This window comes from Acinonyx jubatus, chromosome C1 (genome assembly GCF_027475565.1).
Source record: "Acinonyx jubatus isolate Ajub_Pintada_27869175 chromosome C1, VMU_Ajub_asm_v1.0, whole genome shotgun sequence".
Classification (NCBI taxonomy): Eukaryota; Metazoa; Chordata; class Mammalia; order Carnivora; family Felidae; genus Acinonyx; species Acinonyx jubatus.
Window position 1 is genome coordinate 79,377,985 of NC_069381.1, and position 26,983 is coordinate 79,404,967.

Below are 26,983 nucleotides of genomic sequence, written 5' to 3' on the forward strand. Positions count from 1 at the left end.
ACTGTCCTTTCCCTCATACTTACATCCCTTGCCTTTTGCAGTCTTCGAGCATTCTCTGAGTATCTTGCGTATTGTGGAGAGGAGGTGAGAGATAGAAGACAGTTCTCTGACCCTAGAGGACTTTCTTTGCATTTTCTCTTGTTCTCTGACAGGGACTGTGTCTCGTTCATGGTTACAGCTGCAGGATCTAGCACAGGGGCCAACACATAATAGATGCCCACTTAGGATGTGAATATTTTTCTGTTTAATTATAATAAAAGTATGAGTAGCTATCTTAAAGGAGCTGTTGGCTGACACGTCAGTAAAATATTAAGGTTTGCTTTAAGCCTTTCTCTAATTATTTTGAGTAATTTGCTCTAACCCCTTTTTCTCCAGGCAGTTCTGCTCAGCTTGATTTTTGTCTTCAGAAAGAGAATAAAATTGACAGTCGAACTTTTCCAAGTTATAAATAAAGCCATCAGCAACTCTCCATTCCTGCTGTTCCAACCACTATGGACTTTTGCCATCCTCATTTTCTTCTGGGTCCTCTGGGTGGCCGTGCTCCTGAGCCTGGGAACTGCAGGTAAGGGTAGAGGGTTCCATCGCCTTTGAGTTGTGCATGGAAGACCCTGCCATTTTGGAACCATTGACCTGTTTTGTAGGGACCAAGCCTCCGGTGGAACTGGAGGTGTCTGATGACAGCAGTGATGGTGCCAGGGGCTCTGTCGTGGGGGGGGAGGGGGCGGAAAATCCTTTTCCTTTTTTATACTGGCTTTAAAGAAGCTGAGTGTGTTTCTCGAGAGAGCAAATTCAGTAAGGACTAAAAGAGCTTTTGAAAAAACTACAACATGAACAAAAGCCTCTAGAAAGAGTATTAGCAGGGCACCCGGGTGGCTCGGTCGGTTGAGCATCCGATTTTAGCTCAGGTCATGATCTCTCGGTCTGTTGGTTCGAGTCCCCCATCGGGCTCACTACTGTCAGCCTGTCCGTGCAGAGCCCGCTTTGGACCCTCTGTCCCTCTCTCTGTCTCTGCCTCTCCCCAGCTTACACTTTGCTCTCTCAAAAAAATAAACAGTAAAAAAAAAAAAAAAAAAAGTTTATGGAAACAATACTATCAAATGTCTCTGGATTTAAATTTTGTCCAAGATAATCTGCCAACTCCTCTCAATTCGGGCAATCAAGAAGGGCCCAGGAAAGGCCCTGTTAAGAGTCTGGCATGCTCAGCAGAGCCAGCGTAAGTTTAAAACAAGTGCAGATGGACGTTCACATTGCTTAGGTCCTGAGAAGACAATACTGAATCCTCCACCTTCCTGTCATATCTGTACGATGGTTTTCCACCACGGGCATTCCTCAGAGTCAGCTAAGGTGCTTTATTAAAATGCAGTTGCCTGGGCCCTGTCCTCAGAGATGCTGATTCATTTGGTTTGAGGTAGGGCAAACTATATATTTTTGAAGCCCCATAACAGAGCAAAGAAATGCTATGTAAAGTACAGTCTGAAATGAGGTAAGGAGCTTTGTCAGAATATATATCACTCCCTCATGGAGAAAGTCTTGCTGTGGGGGAAAAGAAGTCACCAGAAGGAAATGATGGGCTTAGTCAAGCAGTAGGTCTGTGTTCTGGCTCAAGCTCCGCATCTCACTGTGGGCTAGTAACAAACTGTGAGGACACGCAGCTAGGCTCGCAGGCACATGTCAAGCGGCCCTGTTCTGGATCGTCTCTGACTCCCGTGTTTGATTTGGATAAGGCCCACATCCACACTACGATGGGAGTACGAAAGAGTAAGTTGCTTTCTGGGACTGTCACCAGACAGAGAAGAGCCACAGCAGATGTCAAATCAGTAAGGCTAATGTAACTCCTTACCGTTTTATCAAGTTTATTTGGTCCCCTGTCAGCTCTGGTCAAATATGTGAGAACTGCTGTGTCATAGATTCTTAGGAAATTGGGGTCTCCTCTCTGTCCTCTGGAGTAGAAGGCTCATTGGAGATGGCTTCGAGATTGTCAGCAGGCTCCCTGGGAGACACAGCCCACACTTCCAGCCTCAGACGCGCTTAGGAGCAATCTCTTCTGTTGCTCTCTAGAAGCATTCTGAAGACCTGCAGTGAACTCAGAATAATTATCCATGAAGAATCCTTGGTTAACCAGATACATGACTGTAATCGATCAGGATGAGTTTGGGAGTAACAAAAGACTAAAAAAAGCAGTGAATTAAATAAGATATAAGGTAATTTCTCTCTCACATAAATGAAGTTCGCAAGGAGGAGGCACCGTGCTAGCATGGTCCTGTAGAGGTCAAGGACCTGGGCACTATCCTTCTTCCATTTCATTTCAGCACCTTGTGGCTGACATCCTCTACCACTGGCTTCCATCTAGTAGCTGAAGCAGACACTCGGGCTCCAACCATGTCATTCCAGCCCTTAGGAAGGTGGCGGAGAGGAAGGTGAACATGCCCTCTGCCCCCGCCCCCCAATTCCCGAAGTCAGGCCCTCACTTCCACCCCCTTGGCCACATCCTAGTTACCGGGCAACACCTACCTGCAGGGGAGGGATGGGAGATGTGGTGTCATTGGGGGCAGCCATGGGCAGTACAAAAATTAGAAGTTCTGTTGCCAAGGAAGAGGGAAGAACAAATGTTGTGGGGCAATTGGAAGTCTCAGCTGAGGGCAACACTGAACAATTCCAGTTTGCCCACATGAGGTCGTCTCAGTCCTGGTCAGAAAGGCGGGCAGTGGCCTTGGTACGTGCAGAAAACAAGCATTTGTTGGAAAGGGCCCAAATTCCTGGCTCGGGATTAAGACCTTTCTTATGTCCTCTGTGTTAAGCAGTGCAGTCCCCCTTTGTCGTACGCGCTGTTCTGCTCCAGTTATGGGTAAGGGAATTGAGGAAGGTCACGCAGCTAGGAAGTGGGAGGCTCTCTCTGGCTCCTGAGCCCTAGGAAGGGACCCGTGCTCTCTCCACCATCTCACATTTCCCATGGCTGCTGGGACACAGAATGGGCCTCCTCAGTTTTCTGTCAAGTCAAAGCAGTATTGTGACCACAGCAGCTGGCTGGCAGATGTGGCCTGTGCCCATAATGGTGTGTTTGGGGTCTGTGGTTACAGGACAACATGGCAGGGCCAGAGGTCAAAGCCAATTTGGGCTGGGAGGGAAGGGTGGCAGGGGGTGACAGGGGGTGGCACACTGGGTGTTGGACTGTAGTACGTGAACCCCTGCCCTAAAGAATCACCAGAGAAAGGGTGAGGTCGTGGGAAATATGGCTCGTGACCAGGGAAGGAACTTCGTTCCTCCTCCAGCCTCTAGGGTACAGCTGCCCACCCCAGCCGTTCACAGTCGGCTGTGAGCATGACTGAAGGAAATTGTCCCCATGTTATCCCACAGTGCTTTGGGGTGGGGCACGTTCATTTGTTCTTGCTTTAATTCGTAAGGGTTAGGGGAGCGTCTCGGGGCTGAGGCCCTGGGCAAGGCCCTAGGGAGGAATGGTGGTCTCTCCTCACAGCACTTAGAGTTGAGTAGGACACAGTGACAATTAGACATGCGCTCATGGTGAAAATCGATGAATGTCACACTAGGAAAAATTTGGGGAAGCTCCAAGAGCAGCGGAACGGGGCTCTAACCCACTTTGGGAGTCAGGGAGGGCTTCTCAGAGGATGGGCTAGAAATTGCCAGATCAGAAAATGCAGAAAGAAGCCAGAGGGGATTCGACAGGGGTCACAGGCAAGCACCAGGAGAGAACAAGGAGAGAGCCAGTCCTGGGATTGGGATGCAGCTGGAAGGGAACAAGCCCAGGGCTGCCTTGGGAGTGAGCTGCCAGCGTGGTGCCCCTTCAGCTCCCCTTTAGGCCCAAGTTGGGCCCAGGACTTAGGGGGCATGAAGTAGCCTCTGCCCCAGGACTGAGAACAGGAGAGGCAGGGAGCCAGGAAGGTGATTCCGTGGGGCCGAAGGGAGTGCCTCAGGGGCCGTGTGCTGAAGTGCGGCCATTCCCTGTCAGCGGAAGGAGGAAACCAGGCAAGAGGGTGAGGAGCAGAAGGGCAGGAAAAGCTGGGTCCCCGGGGCCTGACCTAGGCCGGTGAGCTAACTGATCTTCCCTTTACAGGAGAGAAGGGATCACACAGAGCTGTAGCCTTCCCTCCGCCCTGGGCTCGGGCAAAGTAAAAAACAAAACAAAACAAAACACAAACAGACTGCTGTCCCCTCAGGCCACCTGACTCTCCTTTCCACTCACCTGTGGGCTGAACCAGGTGCACAGAACTCCTTTGTTCTCAAAGGCCTTTTCACTCGGTGCCAAGCCACCACTCTGGGTGTGGGCGGGTCATTTCTTTGCCTCATGTCATTTTGACCTCTGGGAGATGCCCCGGCCACGCTTGTGGGAGGCTGGGGGCTGCCCTCAGAGCTTGTGAAAAGAAGCCAGGTGATGTGGGTGGTCAGAGATGGCTACGCAGCACCTGACAGTCTCATTTCACGTCCCCTCAGGCAGTTACAGGATCCTCCAGTTCTTCAGTGCTGTGGCGGTGTCCACAGTGGGTAATGTCGTGTCAGATGGTTGAAGAAACTAATATTTTAATGTGTAGAGAAGAAAAAAAATACAGAAAGAGTGAACTTGGGTTGTTTTTGTCCAGATGAGCAATTTCTCCAGTGACTATAAATCAGCCTCTGAGCTAGTTGACAAATTCTGGCTTGTTTGGGGATTGTTTCAGCAGAGCACATCAAGGCCCTCCAGCAATGACATTTATTAGCCCATCGGGACTTGTCTGCTACCGACAATGTGACAACGACTGCTAAAATCCAGTGGAAGAAAGTGAAAACTGTAATAACCTTGGGAACCCAGCAGGTGCAGGTGGCAGGTTGGAAGGAGCCCACGTGGTCTCATTATGCGCCGTTGTCATTAAGGTGGTCTGGAAGCCCCAGGGTCAACCGTGGAAGAGGCCCATCTTGGGCCGGCACTTTCTCCCCCTACGTGCTGCAGTTAGGTGATCACAGGGATGGATTTGGCATGCTTGGGACAGGCAGAGGGCCGTGCTTGGAAAGGAGGTGGTGGGGTTGGACAAAGGGTATCCCATCAAGGGACCCAGGATCTAGCTGGCTCTGGGCTTCCTTGGGCGTTAATCTTCTGTGCTTCCCTTTCCCCAGTTTTGCAATAGAAAAATGATGCTTTCCCCGGATGCTTTACAGGGATGTGAGGAGGCCGAGATGGGGCCAGAACTTTGCTTTGCAAATAAAGGACCATATATGTTCCTTATATTGGGAATTACTGTTAACTAAAGAGTACCTGGAACTAGCTTCAGCTTTACTCTCCGGTGTGCCTGGCATATTTGAGAGCACAGTTTAAAAGACAATTGTCTTCTTTTTTAAGTGATGAGAGATCTAGAAAATGATTGACATTAGTTCACAAAAACCTCCTAGCAGCCCCCACCTGTCCTAGGAACAGGTGGAGGAAACTTGCACAAGAGACATTTGAAGCAGCTCCTGCTTTTTGGAAGTTTATAGCCCCTTTGGGAAAGTGCAAAGGAAAACAGTCTCCATGAACATCTTCGTGCCTTTGCCCCTGCTGTGACCTTCATCTGGAAACATCTCCTCTTCCCAACTTGCCCCTTTCTACCCGAAACAGCTTAGAAAGCTAGTCATTCTCCAAGAATTGCTTTGAGCATTATATTTCTTAGAAAATCTATGAATTCCCCAGGCATACTTAATAGTGCATCTTCATTTTCCTTGCATTTTTTAATATTCTTCATTCTTTCAGCAGATATTCATTGCATGCATACTGTTGCAGGCCTGGGAACTGGAGGTACAGCCGTGAATGAGGCAGAGGCGCTAGTGAGTGGGGAAAGAGGGAATAAATAAGTAAATATATGTCAGACGGTGAGAAGTCCTATGAAGAACAATAACGCAAGTTAATGACTTGTTACCATCCAACTAGGGAATGGACATCCTGAGGGCAGGGGCCATGTCTTTTTCTTTCTGTGTCTCTTTATTCAGCGTACAGCCCCTAAATGAGTCCAGTAAATGTGTCCTGAATCAGTGAGTGGATTTGCATCAGTGCTGTGTGAAATGAGATATACACATAGGTTCTACCTCGAGATTTTCTTCTCTTTCCCCCTAATCTTCATGCTGTCAGAGTAGAAGCTGAGCCAGTGGGAGACACGGGCAGGAGGGATGTCACTAGGACGCTTGAGCCAATTTGCTGGAAGAGGCCAGTACATAGAATGTACTAGAAAGTCGAGCCCTTCCAAGTTGGGCCTGCTTCCTTTGGGAAATTATCCCAACCATCTGGACTGCCTTCCTTGAGAAATTGCCATGTATATGATCATGAATGTCACCTTAGTCTTTCAAAATGCTTTAAAGCTTGCTTATAGTTTCTAGATTTATGGTTAGCTTCATGATGAATTTCCTCCAGGTTATATGGATGATGTACAGAAAATTGTCTCAGATCTCTATAGTAGGATATATTAGGGATATATAGGATACATTGAGATATACATATGCTATGCTGAGGAAGTTTGATTCAGTTGTTTGTTCAATAAATATTTATTGAATATTTACTGTATCAGACCCTGTTGTAGAAGCTAAAGGTACAGCTTTCCCTCTAGTTTTGTAGCTAGAGGAGGATAGGGGGACAGGCATTAAATAAAATATGTAAGTGAATTCACAATACATTAAAAGTTGATAAGTGGTATGGGGAAAATTAAAGCAGAGGGGAAGAATGAGAAATGCTTAAGGGGAGGTGCAATTTTAAAAAAGAGGTTTTTTTTAATCTTTATTTATTTTTGAGAGAGAGAGACAGAGTGCGAGCAGGGGAGGAGCAGAGAGAGAGGGAGACATGGAATCCGAAGCAGGCTCTAGGCCCTGAGCTGTCAGCACAGAGCCCAATGCGGGGCTCAAACTCATGAACCATGAGATCATGACCTGAGCTGAAGTCGGACGCTCAAGTGGCTGAGCCACCCAGGTGCCCCAAGGGGCGGTGAAATTTTAAATGTGGTGAGTGGGGGAGGGCCTCATTGAGAAGGGGATATGTGAACAAAGATTTGAAGGCGGTAGGGGCAGAGCCATGAGGCTGTATAAGGGAAGGGACCGTGTTCTTGGCAAAGGGAGCAGCAAGAGGCATGGGTACTGGGGGCACAGCAGGCAGTCCTTCCACTGGAGTGGAGTCAGAAGGGGGTCAGAGAGAGCCTGGAGTCATATCCTCTGGGCTTGTAGCCTTTATAGGAGCTCTGGTTCCAATCTGAGATGGGAAGCCATTACAGTTTTAAGTAGAATATTTACATGATCTGACTGACGTTTTACAGGCAGCCGTCTAGGGAGGAGCATAATGGCCGTGATGTGACGTATTGGATTCTGTGTCTATTCTGAAGGATCTCCCGATTTATTTGTGGAGGGATGTGAAGGAAAGAGATTTAAAGATGGCAGTGAGCAGCTGGAGGATGGGACTGCCATCAGCTGAGATGGGGCAAGACTCTGAGTGGAGCATTTCAGGGGAGATCATATTGGTTTTGATTGTGTTAACTGAGATGTCTCTTCGGCAGCCAGATGGAGATGTCAAGTGGGCAGTTAGCTGGTTGAGTCTGAAGTTTCTGGAGAGGTCCCAGTTAGAGATCTCACTTGGAAACTTGGGAGCATATAAATGGTATTTAAAACCATGAGAATAGAATGAGTGCAGAGAGAGAAGAGTGGAAATTTAAGGACGATACTCTGGGAATCTTCAGTGGTTGAGCGGTCCTGGAGCTGAGGAGGAATACAGAAATGAGGCTGGCTGGGGCTTCAGGGATATGTGGGTGGCGTCCAGTGTGTCAAATGCTGCTACCAAGTGGGATAAGACCCAAAGACTATCCACTGAATTTAGCAACGTAGAGGTGAAACAAAACCGCTTGAGGGAGTGGATCATGATTGCAGTGGGTTTAAGAGAAAGAGAGAGAAAAGAATTGAAAAGAGTAAGTAGAGGCAGTCTTGAGGAATTGGGCCATAAAGAGGAGCAGAGGAGTGCCTGGCTGGCTCAGTCAGAAGAGCATGTGACTTGTGATCTTGGGGTTGTGAGTTTGAGCCCCACATTGGGTGTAGAGATTATTTTAAAATAAATAAACTATTTTTTAAAAAATTAAGAGGAATAGACAGATGGCAAGGAAGCTGGAGGAGAGTCAAGAGTAGGTTTTGTTAAAGACGAGAAGTGGTTAAAAATGATTCGGTTGAGAGGAATACTTGGATGAAAGAAAAAAGAGGGGAATATTGCTGAATAGCTATCATCAGTAGGTGAGAAGGGAGATCCAGAGGAAAGGTTAGCCTTAGGGTCACTGACAATTTATCATATTAAGTAGGGGTCAGGTAATGGGCTCATGCTGATGGCAGGTAGATGTCAGGGGTAGGTACTGGCAGAGGTTTTCTGATTGCTTCAATTTTCTCAGAGAAACCAGAGGTGAGATCATTGAGAGAACGTGACAATGGGGGGGAAAAACCCTTAGAGGTTGAAGGAGAAATTAGGAACAGTCCAGAAGAAGGAGAGGTGAATAGACCAATAAAGCAGTATGTGAGTTCCTGAGAGTCCCTCAGATGGTATCTTCTTTCTGATTTCTTGTTTGCTTCTTTCACATCCCCCACCTTAATTGCTGATGTCTAGCATAATTCCAACGTATAGTAGATACTTCATAAATATACGTTAAGTCCAGAACTGGAATTCTGTCTACCTGTATTTCAGTTACAGCTAACCTGTCTTGAACTCATTTGTTCAAGTGTCTTACCCATTTAATCCTCAGAGTAGCTGCATGCATGGCGCTCGGAGCCATAAGACAGGACAGGGTCACCAAGGACATGAGGAGTAGGTATAAATGTCTTCAGATTGCACGTGATGAGACAGATGTTACAAGGTCCCCTCTGCCTGAGCGTGGTCAGTCATTAGGGGTGGTGCGGAGATAGATATAAATCTCAGCCTGTGTGACTCAAGCCTAAGCCTATAACCACTGCCTCAGGGTTCATCTTGTCCACCCTTTTTATCTTTACAATGAGGGAACAGGGGCCCAGGTTGCTTATCACAAGTGTCACAGCCGAGACTGGAACCAAGTCCTCTCCCATTTCAGTACCCTTTGCACCTTTATTCTTGAGATCCACAATATCTTGGGATCTATCTGAAGTCCAGTGCCCATTAGCCTGTGTTAGCTACACGTTGTAGTGACTATGTTGTTAACAGTCCTTATCCACAAAGCCGCTCCTCCTTTGATGAGGGGCTCTTGCCTGCACTGACACTGTCATCCAGGAGAGGGCAGTCTTGTGCGCATAAACACGCCTGCCCCACCCACAGGCTGTAACCACTAGTTGCTAGGCTTTCACCCTGGAGCCACAGCACCTCATTCTTCAGAAAATGTTTGCCTGAAACTGTGCTTCTTGAGTAACAGGTTTATCCCCCAGGTGGCATTTGGCAGTGTCTGGAGACATTTCGGGTTGTTGTAACTAGAGGAGGGGAGGGAGGTTGCTCCTGGCACGTAGTGGGTAGAGGCCAGGGATAATGCTAAATATCCTACAGTGCACAGGCAGCCCCCCCTCCCCTCCCCCCCAACAAAGGATTATCTGGTCTGAAATGTCAGTTGACATGTTGAGAAGTTGAGAAACCCTGCCCTAAAGGAAAATCTGTAAACAGCCTGGTATAAATGAACCAGAGGAACAAACAGAAGATGGTTTAGACAAAGATATTTAAAGACAGCAGTGACCAGAATTTCTAGATCCTGCTTCTTTGGTGACTGCCATGGATTTGAAGGCTTATGTGAACCTTGACTTACTTTAGCCACTCACTCTTGCCCCTCAGTGTGCCGAGCTGGAATATGTATGACTGTGCTCTTGATGGCACAAGGCAGCCAAGAAGAGACCGTCCCCCATTAGCCTCCCGGGCCTCTGTATTTACCTTTCATCTGTCAAAGAAAGCATCCCTCCTATTCTATGGAAATGTTCACCCTCAAACCACGGGACACGCTGTCAGCATGTTCTTGTGAAACCACAGTCTATCCCCAGGAAATACAGTGTGCTTGTTGGTTGACCTTGCTCACTTCTGATATTCTTTGGAGCGATTCTCCAAGTCTCCATCGACCTGACCTACCTAAGCCCGTGTGTTAGTGGTGAGGGGTTGCTTCCTTTAGCGTTGGGAATGCTTTCCTGAGGCACACTTATTTTGGAAAAGCATAAACACTTATCAGTGCTGTACCTGAAACAGAAATTGCCTCTAAGGCAGAAAGAGCCCAGCGCTCAATCAAATATTAACTTCTCTGTAAATCAAGCTGCCCCACTGTTTTTTCACAATGTGACTCTTGTTCAGCAGAACACAGAGCCTAAGGAACTAAGGCCAGCCTTCGTCTGTGGAATCACATTGCGCTACAGCATGGTTATCTTCTCCCACTTCCTTTGCAGAGACCCTATTGTGAATGTCTACAGACACGTGAATTATGAACCTAAAATCGATTTATACCTAAGAAGGAAAATCTGAAACTATCTTTAAATGTTGTCCAAGTTGTTGGTTTTGCCAAAGACTGAAGTGCCTATCTCTTACTTAACAGTAGTTTATTTTAAACACATAATGGAGAACATGTAGAAATCAAGCATAGCCACTGAGCTGGGATTTGGATTTACTAAATCCAAACTGAACTGAATTGAATTGCAGGGCTAATTCCAGGGTATAATTCAGGGGCTTCTTTAGATGAGGGCAAATAAAGCAGGGTATAGCCATGGGAATGGCAGGGCATTGTTGGGGTTACCATGCTGGTCTTGATTTAATACAGTATTGAGTTCCTGAAATTTAATAAAATCATGACCACTCACAAAGTGAAATTTCCATGGACCAGGCCCTATCTTCAGCATTTACCATGTAATCTCATTTAAACTACCAGCAGGAAGTTTAGTCTCCCAAAGGAGACTAAATAGCTTGCCCCAGTCTAACCAGGAAAGGATAAAGGCAAGATATGAACCTAGAAGTTTAACACGGAAACCCAATAGATATTTTATTATTTTTTTAATCTTTATTTATTTTTGAGAGAAAGAGACTGCGAGCGGGGGAGGAACAGAGAGAGAGGGAGACACAGAATTCGCAGCAGGCTCCAGGCTCTGAGCTGTCAACATAGAGCCTGATGCAAGACTCGAACTCATGAACTGTGAGGTCATGACCTGAGCCAAAGTCAGACACTTAACTGAGCCACCCAGGCGCCCCTCCAATAGATACTATAAATGTGTTAGAAGAGTTAGTCCTTGAAATGAAACCTGAAGTGAATCCCTTGGAAAAATGAAGACCTTGTCTCTTTTAGGAACTCTATGTTTTTGGTGGAGCAGGGGTCTAGAATATAGTCCTAATGGCTTTGTATGATTTCACCAATTTAACAAGCTTTATTTGTGTCACAAAGTGGTGTGGTAGAAAAACCATGGGTTTTAGAGTCAAATGTGTCTGGGCTTATGTGCTCCTTCCACTAATCATGAGCAGTGAGACTTTCTGAAAGTTTCTTGATTCTTCCAGACCTCAGTTTTCATATCTACAAAGTGAAATGACCATTGCGTACAGGTCAAGTGTCTCACAAATCGCCCACCCCTCAGTCATTATAAATATCGTTATGGATATTATTCCTAAGTTAAAAGTGTGTTCTCATTTTTTAGTTTGTGCTATGAAGACCTTCAATTATGGCGGATGCTTCAAACTTGACTTTGGCATCTGTGTTTCACATAACGCCAACAGCCAGCCATGAGGAAGTGTGGCCTGTTGAATCATCTTCCGTGCTTAGGAAAACATTGGTGTAAAGCATGTTTGTGTTTTAAACTTTAGGAGCTGCACAGGTTATTGAAGGTGGCCAAGTGGAATATAAGCCTATTTTAGGCATTCGGTATATGTGGTGGTACCATTTGATTGGCCTCATCTGGACTAGCGAATTCATCCTTGCGTGCCAGCAAATGACTGTAGCCGGCGCACTTGTTACTTGCTATTTCAACAGGTAGGTCTAGCGTGTGGCTCCTATTGATTTGTCTATGTGCTTCATGTTGGGTGTCACAAAAGATATTTTGGAGTCTTAAAAGCAGTTGGCAGAAAACTAAGGTAAAAATTGGAGCAGGATGCCTATTTGGTAGTGAAAAGAAATAGTATACCTTAAATTTGTCACATTTCCAAGCTCTTTTGCCTTGAGCTAGAAAATTCAGAAGGAAGCAAAGCAGGGGCATAACCAAACTACTTAGAATTGAAAGACAGCTGAAAGGAAAGGTTGACTTCGGTAAATATTCATTCTCATTGTCTTCAAACTTAAAAAAAATTACCGGTCTATTTGGAACACATGTCAGTAAGTTCTGCGAGCATTATTTTATCCTATGTAAGTGAGAATGTCTTCTTGGAAAACTGTTTTAATGTTTATTTATTTTTGACAGAAAGAGAGAGAGGGCGCATGTGCAGGGCAGGGGCAAAGAGAGAGGGAGACAGAGGATCCAAAGTGGACTCTGCGCTGACAGAAGAGAGCCCAGCACAGGACTCAAATCGGGATCAGGGGACCCCAGAAAATAATTTTTAATCCTAAGGAAATTGTATACAACTCTAAAATACAGTTCGTGTTCATATAAATACTAGTGAGTTAATGACTTCTTTGTTCACCGTGACACTTATTTAAATGTTTTCACCCCATTACCTCATCAGAATAACTGAGGACTCCCCACCCCCCCCCCCCAAAAAAAAAATTTTTGTGTGTGACTCTCCATGGGGCAAAGAAAAAACCACAGGCAAGTGGAGCAGGCCAGGACAATGACAGGGTTGGACTGAGAACAGGAAGTTTACTCCCAATAGGGCTGATCCTCCTCTAATCTTTCCGACCAAATGAGCAGATAAGCATGAGTATTCATGGGGGTAAGAAAGTCAACCAGGGATGATTCATCCCAGTGAGCAATTACCTCCCGACAGTAAGGAACCCCGTGGGTTTTAATACGAGGGTGCTGTTTGGGAGTCTTCGTCCCTACAGACTCTGTGGGATGTACACAGGGGCTGTAGCCCTTGGCCTTGAGAACCTCTGCGCCCCTGGGAATGGGTGGCATGTGCTGCTTGCTCCTGAGTATGGGAGCAAAGATTATTTTAACCACATTGGCCAGCAGGTAACTTACATCTGTCTGATAGCAGTGATTTTATGTTATCTTAGAAGCGCAAAGCCAAATCATTTTCGATGAGGGTTTTGCTTTACACTTCCAGTGAAGCATATATCTGTGTCTCCTAACCCCTCCTCCTCCTCCCACTCCCCTCCCCACCAAACCCGAAAGAATGAAAGAGGAGGCACGAACACACCAGGACAGTAGGAAATGACAGAGAGAGGAGACATCAACCAAATGACGAAAGCTGGAGAGAGGATGGATGGGTAGCGACTGAGCCGATTGCATAAACCTAAAAAGGTCTGTCTCTGGGGTGAGGAGGTGAAAATAAGATACAGGCGGACTTGAGTCACAAAAATTCCAGTCAAAAAACTGGAATTCAAGTGTGAAATGTACTTCTGAAGGTTAGCTACAGGTCTTCCTAAAGAGTAGTTAGGCTCCGGGGCCCTTCCCCCAAACCAGCAGAAGACAGGTGCTTTGTTCTCTGGAGAGGTAAAGCAGAAAGGGTCTGGACTTGGGGCATCTGGCTGAGGTTGGGGGGTGAGGCTGTGTACTGAAAGAAGGGGGAATAAGTGAAAGGGGGGTCCTGGTGAAGAATAGTGAGGACCCCCTCCCCCTCACTGCCACCACCAACACGCATTCCATGGCTCAGCTCCTAGGATGTTGAGAGCAAGCAGGTTGATATCCTGCCCTCACCTCCACCCCCACCCCCACAAGAGATTAGAGGATTCTTTGGAGAAATTACCAACCCAAAGTAAGGACCTACAGGTAACCTGGTTGGGGCAGAGGGAGGAGTCCCTCAGTGAAATGATTCCCTGACTGAACCAGACAGTGAATCTCACCAGGCAACTGTCACCCCTCATACAGAGCTTCCAATTCTCTCTTTAGGGCCTCAGTCTTAAATATGGATTGGTAGCCAGTGATTATTAAACATTCACAGAAAGCCTCTGGTGAACGAAAAAGTTTGAAATGAACAAAACAAACAGAGGGAATTAGGGAAAATGGAGACAGAGCAGGCACTAGGAAAAAAAAAACTGCAAAAAAAAATGAACTATAATATTCTCAGAAAGAACAAAGAAATACTGCATCCATAAAATAAGTACCAAAAAAAAGGAACGAAATACCTCTTAGTAATTAAAAATATGATTGTGAAAGTGAAATTTTTCTATTCAAGGATTAAAATATAAAATTAAATAATTTTTCCAGAAGGTACAGCAAAAGGACAAAGCAAATGGAAAATAAAGGAAAATAAATAAAGTTAGAGGAAACATTTTGGAGACCCAATATCTGACTAATAAGAGTTCCAGAAATAGAGAACAAAGGAAAAAGAAGGGAGGAAATTATCAAAGAAAATTTCCCAGAGCTGGAGGACATGAGTAAAGGGGAAGATCCCAGAAGTTTCTAAAGGGAAGACTGGATCACAGGCAAAGGATCAAGAACTAGAATGGGGTCTGATGTTCAACAGCAACTCTGAAGCAGGAATACAATGGAGCAAACAAGGAGAGATTATTTCCCAATCTAGAATTCTATGCCTATTCATACTGTCAGTCAAGGGTAAAGGAGAATAAAGTCATGTTCAGGACTGCAACATCCCAAAAGACTTCACTCCCCATATCCTTTTTTAGAAAGAGTGTTCTGCTCTGAAATGGACAAGTAAACCAGAGAGGAAAACATGAGTTTCAGGAAATGGGCTCCAACACCATAAAAAAGAACAGGGAAATCCCAGAAGGGTAGCTATGTAGCAGGTATAAAAAACATCTATGGGGTGACTGGGTAGCTCAGTCAGTTAAGCATCTGACTGGATTTTGGCTCAGGTCATGATCTCATCGTTATGAGATCGAGCCCTGCATCAGGCTCTGCACTGGGTGGAGAGCATGCTTGAGATTCTCTGTCTCTTTCTTCCCCTCCCTTGCTTGCTTGCCCAGGAGCACTCTCTCAAAAACAAACAAACAAACAAACAAACCTAGTCCAAGGAGAAGCAGGAGAGCAGTGGACTCCAGGAGGCATGTCTCCAAGGAGGAAAAAAAGGGAAAAAAGAAACTAAGAGAATACCAGATGTATTTGAACATGCAGAGGAAAGATTTACACTTTGGTGAAGCATTCAGTAAAGCCAATGGGAAACCAGACAAAATAAAAAATGTGAAACAATTATTAACTTCAGGAAAACCCAAAAGTTGCATAGGAAAGGAATTATAATCAGAATACAGTACTTGGTTTATAAGTCAATAAAGATAAATACATAATTTTTTAACAAATATACTACTTAGATCAGTTGTGAGTCTTACTTATATGTGGATAATGTAAACACTAAATATTAACTAAAACATACTCAATGGTAAAAGATTGAAAGTTTTTTCTCTAAGATCAGGAACAAAAGTGCCCACTCTCACCACTCCTATTCAACATAGGACTGGAAGTCCTTGCCAGAGCAACAAAAAGAAATAAAAGATATCTAAATCAGAGAAAGAGGTAAAATTGTCTTTGTTTGCAGATGATATGGTCTTATATGGAGAAAAATTCTAAAAACTTCACTAAAAAACTGTTAGAACTAATCATTGGATTCACGAAAATTGCAAGATACAAAATCAACATTGCAGAAAACAGTTGTGTTTCAGTATTCTAACAACATATTGGAAAAACAAAACAATCTCATTCACAATAGCATTAAGAACAATAAGATACTTAGGAATAAGTTTACCAAGGAAGTAAACAATCTGTATCCTGAAAACTGTAAGATTTTGATGAAGGAAATTGAAGAATACACAAATAGACATTTCATGTTAAAATGTTCATACTGTCCAAAGCCATATATAGAGTCAATGCATTTCCTATCAAAATTCCAATGTCATTTTTCACAGGAAAAAGAAAGCAATTCTAAAACGTGTGTGGTATTAAAAGATCCTGAATAGCCAAAGCAGTCATGAGAAAGAAGAACAAACCTGGAGGCATCACACTTCTTCATTTCAAATTATGCTTCAAAGCTATAGTAATCAAAACAGTGTGGCACTGTAATGAAAATGACACATATAGATCAGTGGAACAGAATCAAGAGCCCAGAAAGGGAAAAGGATAGTCTCTTTAATAGGTGTTGGGAAAACTAGTAACTATAGACGAATGAAATTACACACCTATCTTATATCACAAAAAATTAATTTGAAATGGTTTAAAGACTTAAACATAGGAACTGAAACCATAAAGCTCCTAAAGAAAACAGGGACAGAGATCCTTGACATTGGCCTTAGCAATGTTTTTTTGAATATGACACAAAAGCATAGCAACAAAAGCAAAAACTACAAAAAAAAAAAGTGAGACTACATCAAACTAAAAAACTCTGCACAGTGAAAAAAAAAATAAAATGAAAAGGGAAAAAACATTTGCACATCAAATATTTCATGAGAAGTTACTATCCAAAATATATGAAGAACTCATATAATTCAATAATAACAACAACAAAAAAAATCCGGTTAAAAACTGGACAAATGAACTGAATAGATATCTTTCCAAAGAAGACATATAAATGACAAACAAGTACATGAAAAGGTGTTCAGCATCACTAATCATCAGGGAAATGCAAATCCAAACCACAGGGAGATATCACCTCACACCTGTTAGAATGGCTGTCATCAAAAAGATAAGAGATAAGAGTGTTGGCAAGGATGTGGAGAAAGGGAGCCCTTGTGCACTGTTGGTGGGAATGTAAATTGGTACAGCCACTATGGAAAAACCAGTATGGAGTTTCCTCAGAAATTAAAAATAGAACTACCATATGATCCTGCAATCCCACTTCTGGGTATATATCCAAAGGAAATGAAAATAGGATCTCAAAGAGATATTTGCACTCCCGTGTTTATTGCAGTTTTATTCACAATGCCAAGCTATGGAAACAACCCAGATGTTAATCAACAGATGAATGGATAAAGATGTGGTGTATACACACAATGGAATTTTATTCAGTCATGAGAAAGAAGAGAATCTTGCCATTTGTGAAAATATTGGCTCTTGAGGGCATCATGCTAATAAGTGAAATAAGTCAGAGAAAGACAAACACCATATGATCTCGTTTATGTGCAGAATCCTAAAAAGCAAAACGGAGAAACATAGAAACAGAGTGGTGACTAACAGGTGTTGGTACAGCTGGGGGAAATGGGCAGATGTTGATTAAAGGGCATAAACTTCGAGTTAGGATGAATAAGTTCTAGGGATTTAATGTCCAGCGTGGTGATAATAGTTAATAAGACTGTATCATATACTTGAAAATTGCTAAGAGGAGCGCCTGGGTGGCTCACAGTCAGTTAAGTGTCAGACTTTGGCTCAGGGCATGATCTCACCACTTGTGAGTTCGAGCCCTGCATCAGGCTCTGTGCTGATAGTGCAGAGAAAATTGCTAAGAGAGTAGAACTTAAATGTTTTTACCACAATAAAGAATGTAATTATACGACATAATGGGGGTGTTAGCTACTGCTGTGTTGGTACTCATGTTGCTGTGTGTAAGTATAAGATCAAACACCGCACACCTTAAATTTGCACAATGTCATCTGTCAGTTATATCTCAATAAAGCTGGGGGAAAAAACCCTAAAAACTTCAATATAATTATATTGAGAAGGGGCAAATGGGAAGATGTTTAGGTTGTATAAGAGAAACAATCAACAAACATCTTTCAAAGTGAGAAGTCAGTAGACAATATAAGAGGCTGAAAAAAATAAGACCCGGCAGGAAGAATGTAATTGGGAAGCATAAGGGGAGAGTTTCAGAAGAAATAGCTAGGATGTTACCTCTGGGGAAGAAAACTAGCAGTGGGGAAAGCAAATTGCTATCTTTCCTGCTTAGCCTCATGCTATTTCACTTAAGATAGTTCATGTATTACTCTGGGGCACCTGGGTGGCTCTGTCAGTTAAGTGTCTGACTCTTGATTTTGGCTCATGTCACGATCTCACAGTCATGAGGTCGAGCCCCATGTCTGTTGTAGAGCCTGCTTAAGATTCTCTCTCTACCTCTGCCCTTCCCCTGCACATGCTCGCTCTCTCGCTCTCTCAAAAAAAAATATTTGATATATTACTTTGATAAAAATAAAATGCATGATGACTGATTTAAGCACTGTTTCTTTATTAAAGAGTTCCACTGTCTTTTTTGCTTTGTGTCTAATTTTGAAATAAGGTTTTTCTTTATCTCAAGGTTGCCAATATCTCATTTTAGCCTGCACTCAGGGTAAGGAGTAAATATAGCCAGAATGCATTCAGTTCTGTCATTCATTTAAGCAGTAAGAGAGCTGACGAGTTCATACAAGCACCATCAAGTATCAGGATATGGCAACCTGTAAAATTTCTCTTTTACAACCATTTGCTTGAAGAGGGGTCAAGGGAGAGCCATAAAGATGTGGCTGGGGATGTGATAGAAGGAACTAGGACCGTGCAATTTGGAGAAGGGACGCTTGAGGCATGACGTCTTCATCACTTTCAAATACACAAAAGATGGTTTCCAGCTGCTCTCGATTCACTGAGAAGGAAGTGAGGGAAATGGGCTAACAGATGAGCCTGTAGAATTTAGCTAGGAGACAGATTTCCTAATCCTAACAGGAGTTGATGAGGACAGCTACAGAATCCTGTTCTTCTTAGTAAAGACAATTTCCTTTTTCCGTAGAATTGGAAACATGAGCCTTGCAGGGATGTTGCTGCAAGAAACATCAGGAAAAGAGGGTCTCTTCAGGGACCACACTGTGTTCCTTTGCTTGGGACCGATTTACATTGGAGGTCATCCCTCCCATTCATGTCCGTCCTTGTCCAGGAGCCTTGGCACAAAATTCATTTCCCATCCTATTGAAGAGTTCGCACCACGAGGCTGCATCTAAGTAGAGCTCAGACTTGCCTCTAGCGCCCTGAAGTTGCCGGCTTGGCCTTCTGCTCTGTTGTCCGCAGGACTGGTAGTTGCAGTACAGTGCTTGTGTATCATGACCCGAAGCTGCTATAGGACTTGGGTGGATGGGACCATTAGCCCTCTGCCCAGCGACTTGAGTTGCTGCTGTGTGCTGGGGCTCTGGCTCCCTTGCATGGGGCCGGGCACCTTTCGCACTCAGGACAGCCACAAGTTTAAAAGAAGGGAGAAGCTGGGCTTGTGGGGCACATCCTGGAGTCCTCTACCCTCTCCTGCTACCCAGGTCTTTCTCATGCCACGCCCCCAGAATTGGGGTGGGGGGGGCTCCACACGGAGCAGGCTCTAAAGACGGAAGGTAGGCCTGACAGGAGGCCCCAGCTTCCTCATGGCTCACCGCTGGGTGGCCCAATACGCCCAGCACTGCATTGCCACCATTGCCATTCCACAAGCCAGTGCTCCAAATACAATGAAATTCAGAGATAAGTATTATTGTAAGTCCCACCAGATACACTCTGTTACTCCTCCTGGGGACAGGCTTTGCTGATTGTAAAGGAGACAAAGGCCCCAGGCAGAAACACAGCAGGGAGGGATAACACGGTGATGTTACCTTTGAATATGGAGAAAGGTCTAAGAAGAGAATGTGGGAGCCTCAAAGACACTCCACTCATTTAACCCTTTTCTGTAGGGTCGTTTCTAATTTGGGAGGGTGGGGGCAGGTCTTGAATGACTCCTGGCTCCACGAGCCGGCCTAAGTGTAAAGGGCCGCCTTTTAAAGTTGTCTCTCTCATCACATGATAACCCAGCTTCTGGAACTTCTGCATCTTCTTCCAACCAAGCTCCGGAGAGCCTGGCATGATAGCCAGGATGTGTCATGGACCACAGCAGTCACTCCGCCTGAAATGGTTAATCTCGTCCCCGCTAAACCTTCTCAGCAAGATGATGCTCAACTCCAGACTTCAAAACCTAGGGGACCAGACTCCAAAGACTCCATTCACAGTGGCCTACGCATCATTTGTTTCCCCACCAGATGGAAAGCAGGTGTTGTCCTCTTGTCACTGCACCCTCTCTTGAGCACGATAACGAGTTCTGAGGCACATAAATCTCCTAAATGGAAAAGTAAACATTCTTCCTTTAAAAAAAAAAAAAAAAAAAGCTGAGGAAAGGGAAAAAATGTGTCAGATTTTCCTGGCCTGTATTAGTCTCCTAGTTTATCAGATCAAAATGAATTCGTATCAGCAATAGCTTCCTTGGTATTTCCTATTTTCAGTAATACTGAATTGAAACACACATCACCCTTTTTGTGGGATGATTGGATTACAGTTCCTCCGCTCCCAGTATTACTTTTCACGTTCTCTTTTCCTTTCTGGATGATTTCAGTAACAGCAAAATACAGCCATTGCCAACACTTGAGACATTTCTGGCCGTATTCTTTTTCTCCCTCAAAACCTAGGCTGTTGTCAAAACCTTAATTCATCGTGACTTATTAGCAACCGGAGCAAGTTGTAGAATAATCCATTATGAAGAAACCAAGCTTCACTTGGAATCCGAGAGGTGGCTTCTCGGAAAGAGCCTCATTTTCTAGAACTGGCACCAGCGGAAATTCAGAGGGTCAGGGGAGGGGTTGCACCAGCCCTCCCTCCTTTGTGTTATCTTTCAGGTTTGGGGTAGAGTGAAGGCTGTGCCGTTCTGTTCGTTTTCAGTTTTTTCTCCCCCCGCCCCCGCCCCTGCCTGTGAAACTGACTTTTGCATTCTTGTTTGCTGTGTCATGACAAGTTCCACAAATGATTCACACTGAAGTGACCTTTAAAGAGCAGAGCAGAAATCAGCTGGATTTTAGGAGCCTAGAGCTGTGCAGAAGCCAGAATTTTCTATCCCTTAACATTAAGCTGGAGCTCACTGGTGTCTCTGTGGCTGCCTTTCCTGGTCATGTGATTCTGGTGGTGATTTTAATCACTAAGCTAATGCTGGCAGTATTTACACATGTAATTGAAACCTTGGAAATTATTATATCATCAAGCTTCTGAAAATGAGATTTATAGGGTGACTTAAAGAATTGGTGGAGGGGGAGGTGTTGTAAAGAGGGAAACGTTTATTTTAACTCATCAGTACTTTTTTTTTTTAATTTTCTGTTCTGTTTGTTTGTAGCATTGAGTGCCATGAAAAGGAGTCAGTCCAAGAAAGAATTTAACCTTAGCTACCAAGGAGTATAAAAGTTTTGCCAAATGCTTATTGCATTACTGCTTTATAAATGTTAGTACCATTGATGATTTGAACCAGAGAGAAGTTTTAAATGGTGTTTTTTAAATGTCGCCTTTTTTCCCCTGTTCTCAGAAATAAAAATGACCCTCCTGATCGCCCAATCCTTTGGTCTCTCTCCACTCTTTTCTGCTACCATCAAGGAACAGCCATAAAAGGGTCATTTTTAATCACTGTGGCAAGGATTCCAAGAACCATTCTCAAGTACATTTACAACACTCTGAAAGATAAGGTAAGGCAGCTCAGTCATGCATATTGCACGGGGTGTTTGACTTGCAGAAAAGTTAGTCACTGGAAAACTACAGCAGGTCCCTGGACAGGAATGTGAACCTGTGACAGTGGCCATTCAGCAGGCTCCAATGTTCTTGAGCTCCCATCCCTTACCCGGCCCCTAGCAACCTTTTGGTCCCCAGCCTCTGTTTTGTTTATGGTTTTGTTTGTTGGGGTTTTTTTGCCAACAAACTGGCAGAGGTGGGGTGGGGAGGGAGTCCTGCCTTAGCTGGTTTTCCTTCTCACATAAATGCTGAACAAATGGGAGGAATTTTCACATGAAATTCACACACTTTTTTGTGGGCATGCTTTTTGTTTAAATATTAAATATTTGTATATATATTAGTATATATATATTAAATATATATTATATATTATTTAAATATATTTAAATATATTAAATATTAAACATACTAAATATATTATTTGAATACATTTAAATATATTAAATATTAAATATCATGCTTTTTGTTTGAATAAGAAAAAATACTACAAGATAGGAATAATATTTGTTTCTGTTTTAATGTAAAATATTCCTTACTCCTTTGTTTTTTAGAGGTGTCATGGGAAGTGACCTGTGTGTATATGAGGGACAGAGGGAGCTTTAATGAGTGAGTGAGTGTGAGAGAGAATGTGTGTGTGTGTGTGTGAGAGAGTTGTGAGAGAATGTGTGTAAGAGAGAATGTGTGAGAGCTTGTGTGAGTGTGTCAGAGTGTGTAAGAGAGTTGTGAAAGAATATAAGAGAGAGGATATGTGTGTGAGAGAGTCTGTGTGTGAGAGAACACATGTGTGAGAATATGTGTGAGAGAATGTATGTGGGAAAGAGTTGGGAGAGAATGTGTGTAAGAGTGTGTGAGAGTGCTTAAGAGAGTGTGTGAGAGAGCTGTGTGAGTGTGTTAGAGTGTGTGTGAGAGAGTTGTGAGAGAATGTGTGTTAAGAGTGTGTGAGAGAGCTGTGTGTGGGAGAGAGAGAGGGAGAGAGAGAGAAAACGTCCTAAAGAATGAGAAATGGACAAGTTGACCTAAATCTCAGCTCAAAAGACCGAAAACTGTAGGGCTTTTGTGCCTGGGGGTTTTTCTCCTCCCTGGTTTTTATTTCCATGCACATTTGGTTATGAATGCCAGTGGAAACCAGAACACCAGGAAAACAGCTGTTCTCATGGTATTTCTGGCCTGCCAAACAAGGGAGGGTTGGACTTTTCCCAACTTTTCCGTTCTCACACAATGTTAATCTCTCCTCATCCCCACCTCCGTGCTTGTGACTTGGTCAGAGTTTCACAAGTTTACCTAATTCTAACCTTTTGGGTATAACTATGTGTCCTTGGTAAATTAGGGAGATTTTTTATTATATTTTAAATTGTTTGATATTTTTAAGTCCATAATCAAGACTTAAGATTAGCTTATCAATTAGGAATAATTGATTGAATTTCACATAAAATTATCTAGCTTCCTCATCATGAAGTGCACGTTAAGAAGCTGCCCTGATCATAGAGTATTTTCTTGTATTTCTATTGAAAGATTACATTGTAGATACTAATTATGTACCCAAATTAAAAAAGAATCAAGTCTGGGGTGCCTGGGTGGCTCAGTCGGTTGACTACCCGACTCTTGATTTTGGCTCAGGTCATGATCTCATGGTTAGTGGGTTGGAACCCCCGGTTGGGCTCTGTGCTGACAGCTCAGAGCCTGCTTGGGATTATCTTTCCCCCTCTCTCTCTGCCCCTGCCCCCCAACCTCAAAAATAAGTAAATAAACTTTAAAAAATAGAAAATAAGTGTAACTCTTTGGAAATCCTATAGTGAGGTTTTCAGAGCTAAATTTCAAGTGATAAAAATATATATGTGTTTTGGTCACTTGAAGAGGCATTCCAATTGCAAGCCAAATCTAACTACTCTGGTTCCTGCATTTTCCAATTGATCCTTCAATCTCAAGAAGGGTTTTTTTGAAGGACAAAATAGTTTTTTTTTTTAATTTTAAATATATTTATTGTATGCATCAGCAATAGATAATCACAAATTATTGAGCAGTAGGGGACCTTACCATCCTTCCTAGAGCTAGACACCTTAAACTCTGGGGCAGCAGCCTTCCCTAAATGTAAAAGAGAAGTCAGTGAATTGGTCACTTTGGCAAAGGTCCGAAGATTATTTATCACTCCTGAGATCCCAAAAGGATCAATGGGCCAAACTCCCCTTCAGTGATGTCACTACTATAGAAATGTGTCCTGTCTTAGGTTAAAAAGATACACTTTTCCTCAGCAGTACAGCTCCGTACCGTGTCTACAATTTAAACACTTCATACAGCCACTGTGTGATCTTCCCTACGTGAAATGGCTCATTCACAACCACAGCCAGGCTGAAAAGTATCCAGATAAAGTTTCATCCAATTGAAGTAACACTGGGACAAGAAAATGTCCATATAAGGTTGAGTGACTCCTGGGGTCCTCAGCACTATTTCAGGATTGTTTACAGGGATTTTTTTTTTTTAATCTGGGAAGTGGGTGGGACACATTGAATTACCCCTCCTTCATGAGTTTTATTAAATTATTCACTCTTGAGTTATACACATGTCCAAATTATATTTCAGAGGACTAATTTGTGCCTTGAAATTTAGCCCTGAAATTCTCAGTATAGGATTTTTTTTTTTTAATGGGTACATAACTAGTATTTACAATGTATGGTTTTATTGTCTTTGGACGTGAATTTTTCGTGAATACAAACTGGTTTGAAAAAGCAAAGTTTAACTGATGACACTCAGGGGAAGACGCAAAGAGATTTTTTTGTTTCTTACTAGAACCAGAAGGCTTAGTTTACCTTTGCTAGTAAATATAAACTAACCCATATCCATTTTTGCTGAGGTCAACAGCAATCACAACAAGGTAAGCCCACAGGAGAGACACTTCACTCATCAGTGATAATAATGGTAATTGGTAGCATACGTAGAATAGAAGGACTTCTCCCACACTGAGAGAAAATTGCTACCGTGCTTCCCCAGGTGCATAAATCTCAAATAGAAACATACTGTGTGTCTGCAGAAACTGCCTGCTTGCTTCTTTCCTGTGTTTCTGACTCTGTTCATTTGGTTTTGATCCCGGTCCCACCAGCATAATGCATGGTCGACACACATGTTCAGATGCTGCTTCTGCTGTTTCTGGTGTCTTGACAAATGCCTATGCCATCTCAACCAGGTACGCACCCTACCACATATCCCGGGGACACACAGAGGGGCCCTCGAGTGGACTCCATCTCTTAGGTCAGGGGTTAGCAAATTTTTCTGTAAAAGGCTAGACTGTATAAATATTTTAGGCTTTCGGGCCATTCAGTCTTGGTTGCCACTACTCAATTCTGCCGTGGTAGTAGGAAGGCAGCCGTAGACAATATGCAAATGAATGGGTATGACTGCGTTCCAAAAAACTTTATTCATGGACACTGAAATGTGAATTTCATGTAATTTTCACATGTCAAGAAATGTTATTCTTCTTTTGATTTTTTTTCAACAGTTTTAAAAATATGAAAGTTATTCTTGAAAGCAGGCTGTCTGATGGATCTGGTTCCTGGGCTGTAGATTATAGATCATTACCTTAGAATCTTAGGTCATTAAAGCCATTCTTCACGTTCTGAAAGAGATGTGTTTCTCTTCTCAGAAATAAAAAGGGGAGGAGCCTTTAGAAATTCCAGCATAATGAGTATGTGTCAACTGAGAGCTAATTTTCAATGTCTTCTTCAAGAACTATAATTTTCCTAAAATAGGAAAAGAATTGCCTCTCTGATTTTTATATATTTCACCAGCTTTTCCCTTTCAAGCTATAAATATTCCTTTAAAAATCAGAAAAGTTATATACTGCAATTGTTTGAATTTCAATTTTTTTTCTCGAGTCTTTCAAATTGATGGAAATTTAAATATATGTTACGTTTTTCTGTAGATAATTTAGGAAATTAATAGCCCTTAGTCAGATTTACACAAAGCAGTATTTTTCTAAGTCAGCAGACTGTTTTATAATTTAAAAGTCCACAGAAATCTCACTTAGCAAAGTATTCCTTAATATTGCCCCTCTTCCCAATAAATATAACAGCAGAACTAAAGGGACTAATTAATTAGACCATCCATGTTTAATGTCTTGTTACAAGTGGTATTGAGAATACCTTTCATTGTTCAGGGGAAAGTGTAATCTTCTTATAGTAAAGCTCTATTTTTAAGGCTGTTAAGAATTTTAGAGTTCATCTTAGATTGTATTTAGTTTTCATTTGGTTTGCTCTCAGCCAGCATGTATAAAACACAGTAAAATACGAAACAGCACCTTTCAGAATGGTGGGTTGTATAGCAAGTGAAACCAAATCCTGTGAATGTCTTGTCATGGATGTAATATTCCAGCCTCCCTCTTCCTAGAACTGTGTGCACATATCCCGACACCGACTTACTCTGCAAAGATTTTGAGATGTGTTATAAAAATATACCAATTGTAATAAAATATATATACGTGAAAATCCAGGCTAAGAAACATATAAACTAGAAAGACAAAAGCAATGGGACCATTGATATGCAGATATCTATGTTGTCCACATGGTCCTACAAGGCCTGTCACTGTATATGTAAATTCATGTTCTTTCCCTGTCCCTCCTTCACTCATGGAAGCCTAGGGGCTCCTTGTGGATGCTGTAGGAACCAGCACTTCAGGAGAGGAGGGAAGGGCTGAGGAGAAAGAAAGGTGGGCTCGGTCCCATACCTGCACCACCTTACCCTGCCTTCCAAACAGAACTTATCTGAGCCAGGAGTGGGATTCCACTGAAGGTTTCATTTGAGGACAGGGCTCTACTGCTAAGATACATTTGTGAACCACTGTCCTGTGTTATGTTTATGTTTATTTCCTCTGCCTTGTTATCCTAAGGGACATATGTTATGCATTCTGAAATTTCACCACCTCATATTAACCCGATACCCTTTCCCTTGGGAGTTCAAAATGTTCCCAAGATCATAAGTAGCACCGGTGTTAGCCACACTATAGTTACCATTATGAAGGTGAGGGACCCTGTAACAGATGTACAATGACAGTGATTGTCTGAGTCACGAAAAAGCTCAACTAGCCTTGATCCCGTTCGTGGTGAATCAGTGTTGCAAACAAGGATAGATCCTTCAGATTCTGATCATGGTGCTGGTGCAGTAGGCCTTGGCCTAAACCAGCTGTCAGAACATCGTTCACTTGGGGTGGCTCCTACGAGACCAGGCAGGTCCAGCTAACACAGTCATTGCTGGGAGGCCTGAGATTTAGGAGATGGAGAAAAAGGAGGCAGCATGGAGAAGGAAGAGGAAGAATTGATGTGAATACTGATAGGGAGGGAACAGTCACCTCTGGTCTGAATCAACTACCAAGGGGCGCCTGGGTGGCTCACTTGGTTAAGCATCCGACTCTTGATTTTGGCTCGTCATGATCTCATGGTTCATGAGACTGAGCCCTGACTCAGGCTCTGCATTGACAGGGCAGAGCCTGCTTGGGATTCTCTCTCTTTGTCTCTCTCTGCCCCTCTTCCACTTTCTCTCTCTCACTTTCTTTCTT

General features: G+C 43.3%; 1 protein-coding gene across 10 annotated transcripts in view; it reads left to right on the forward strand.

Annotated features, from left to right (window-relative positions):
* SLC44A3 (solute carrier family 44 member 3) overlaps positions 1-26,983 on the forward strand; it is a 331,249-nt gene that overhangs the window by 262,896 nt on the left and 41,370 nt on the right. For all 10 annotated transcript variants that reach the window (XM_053214493.1, XM_053214494.1, XM_053214492.1 and 7 more), the window contains 4 exons: positions 376-562; positions 11,750-11,915; positions 21,242-21,398; positions 24,536-24,619. In XM_053214493.1, the coding sequence (XP_053070468.1) occupies positions 376-562; positions 11,750-11,915; positions 21,242-21,398; positions 24,536-24,619 (594 nt within the window). The remainder of the gene's footprint in view (positions 1-375; positions 563-11,749; positions 11,916-21,241; positions 21,399-24,535; positions 24,620-26,983) is intronic.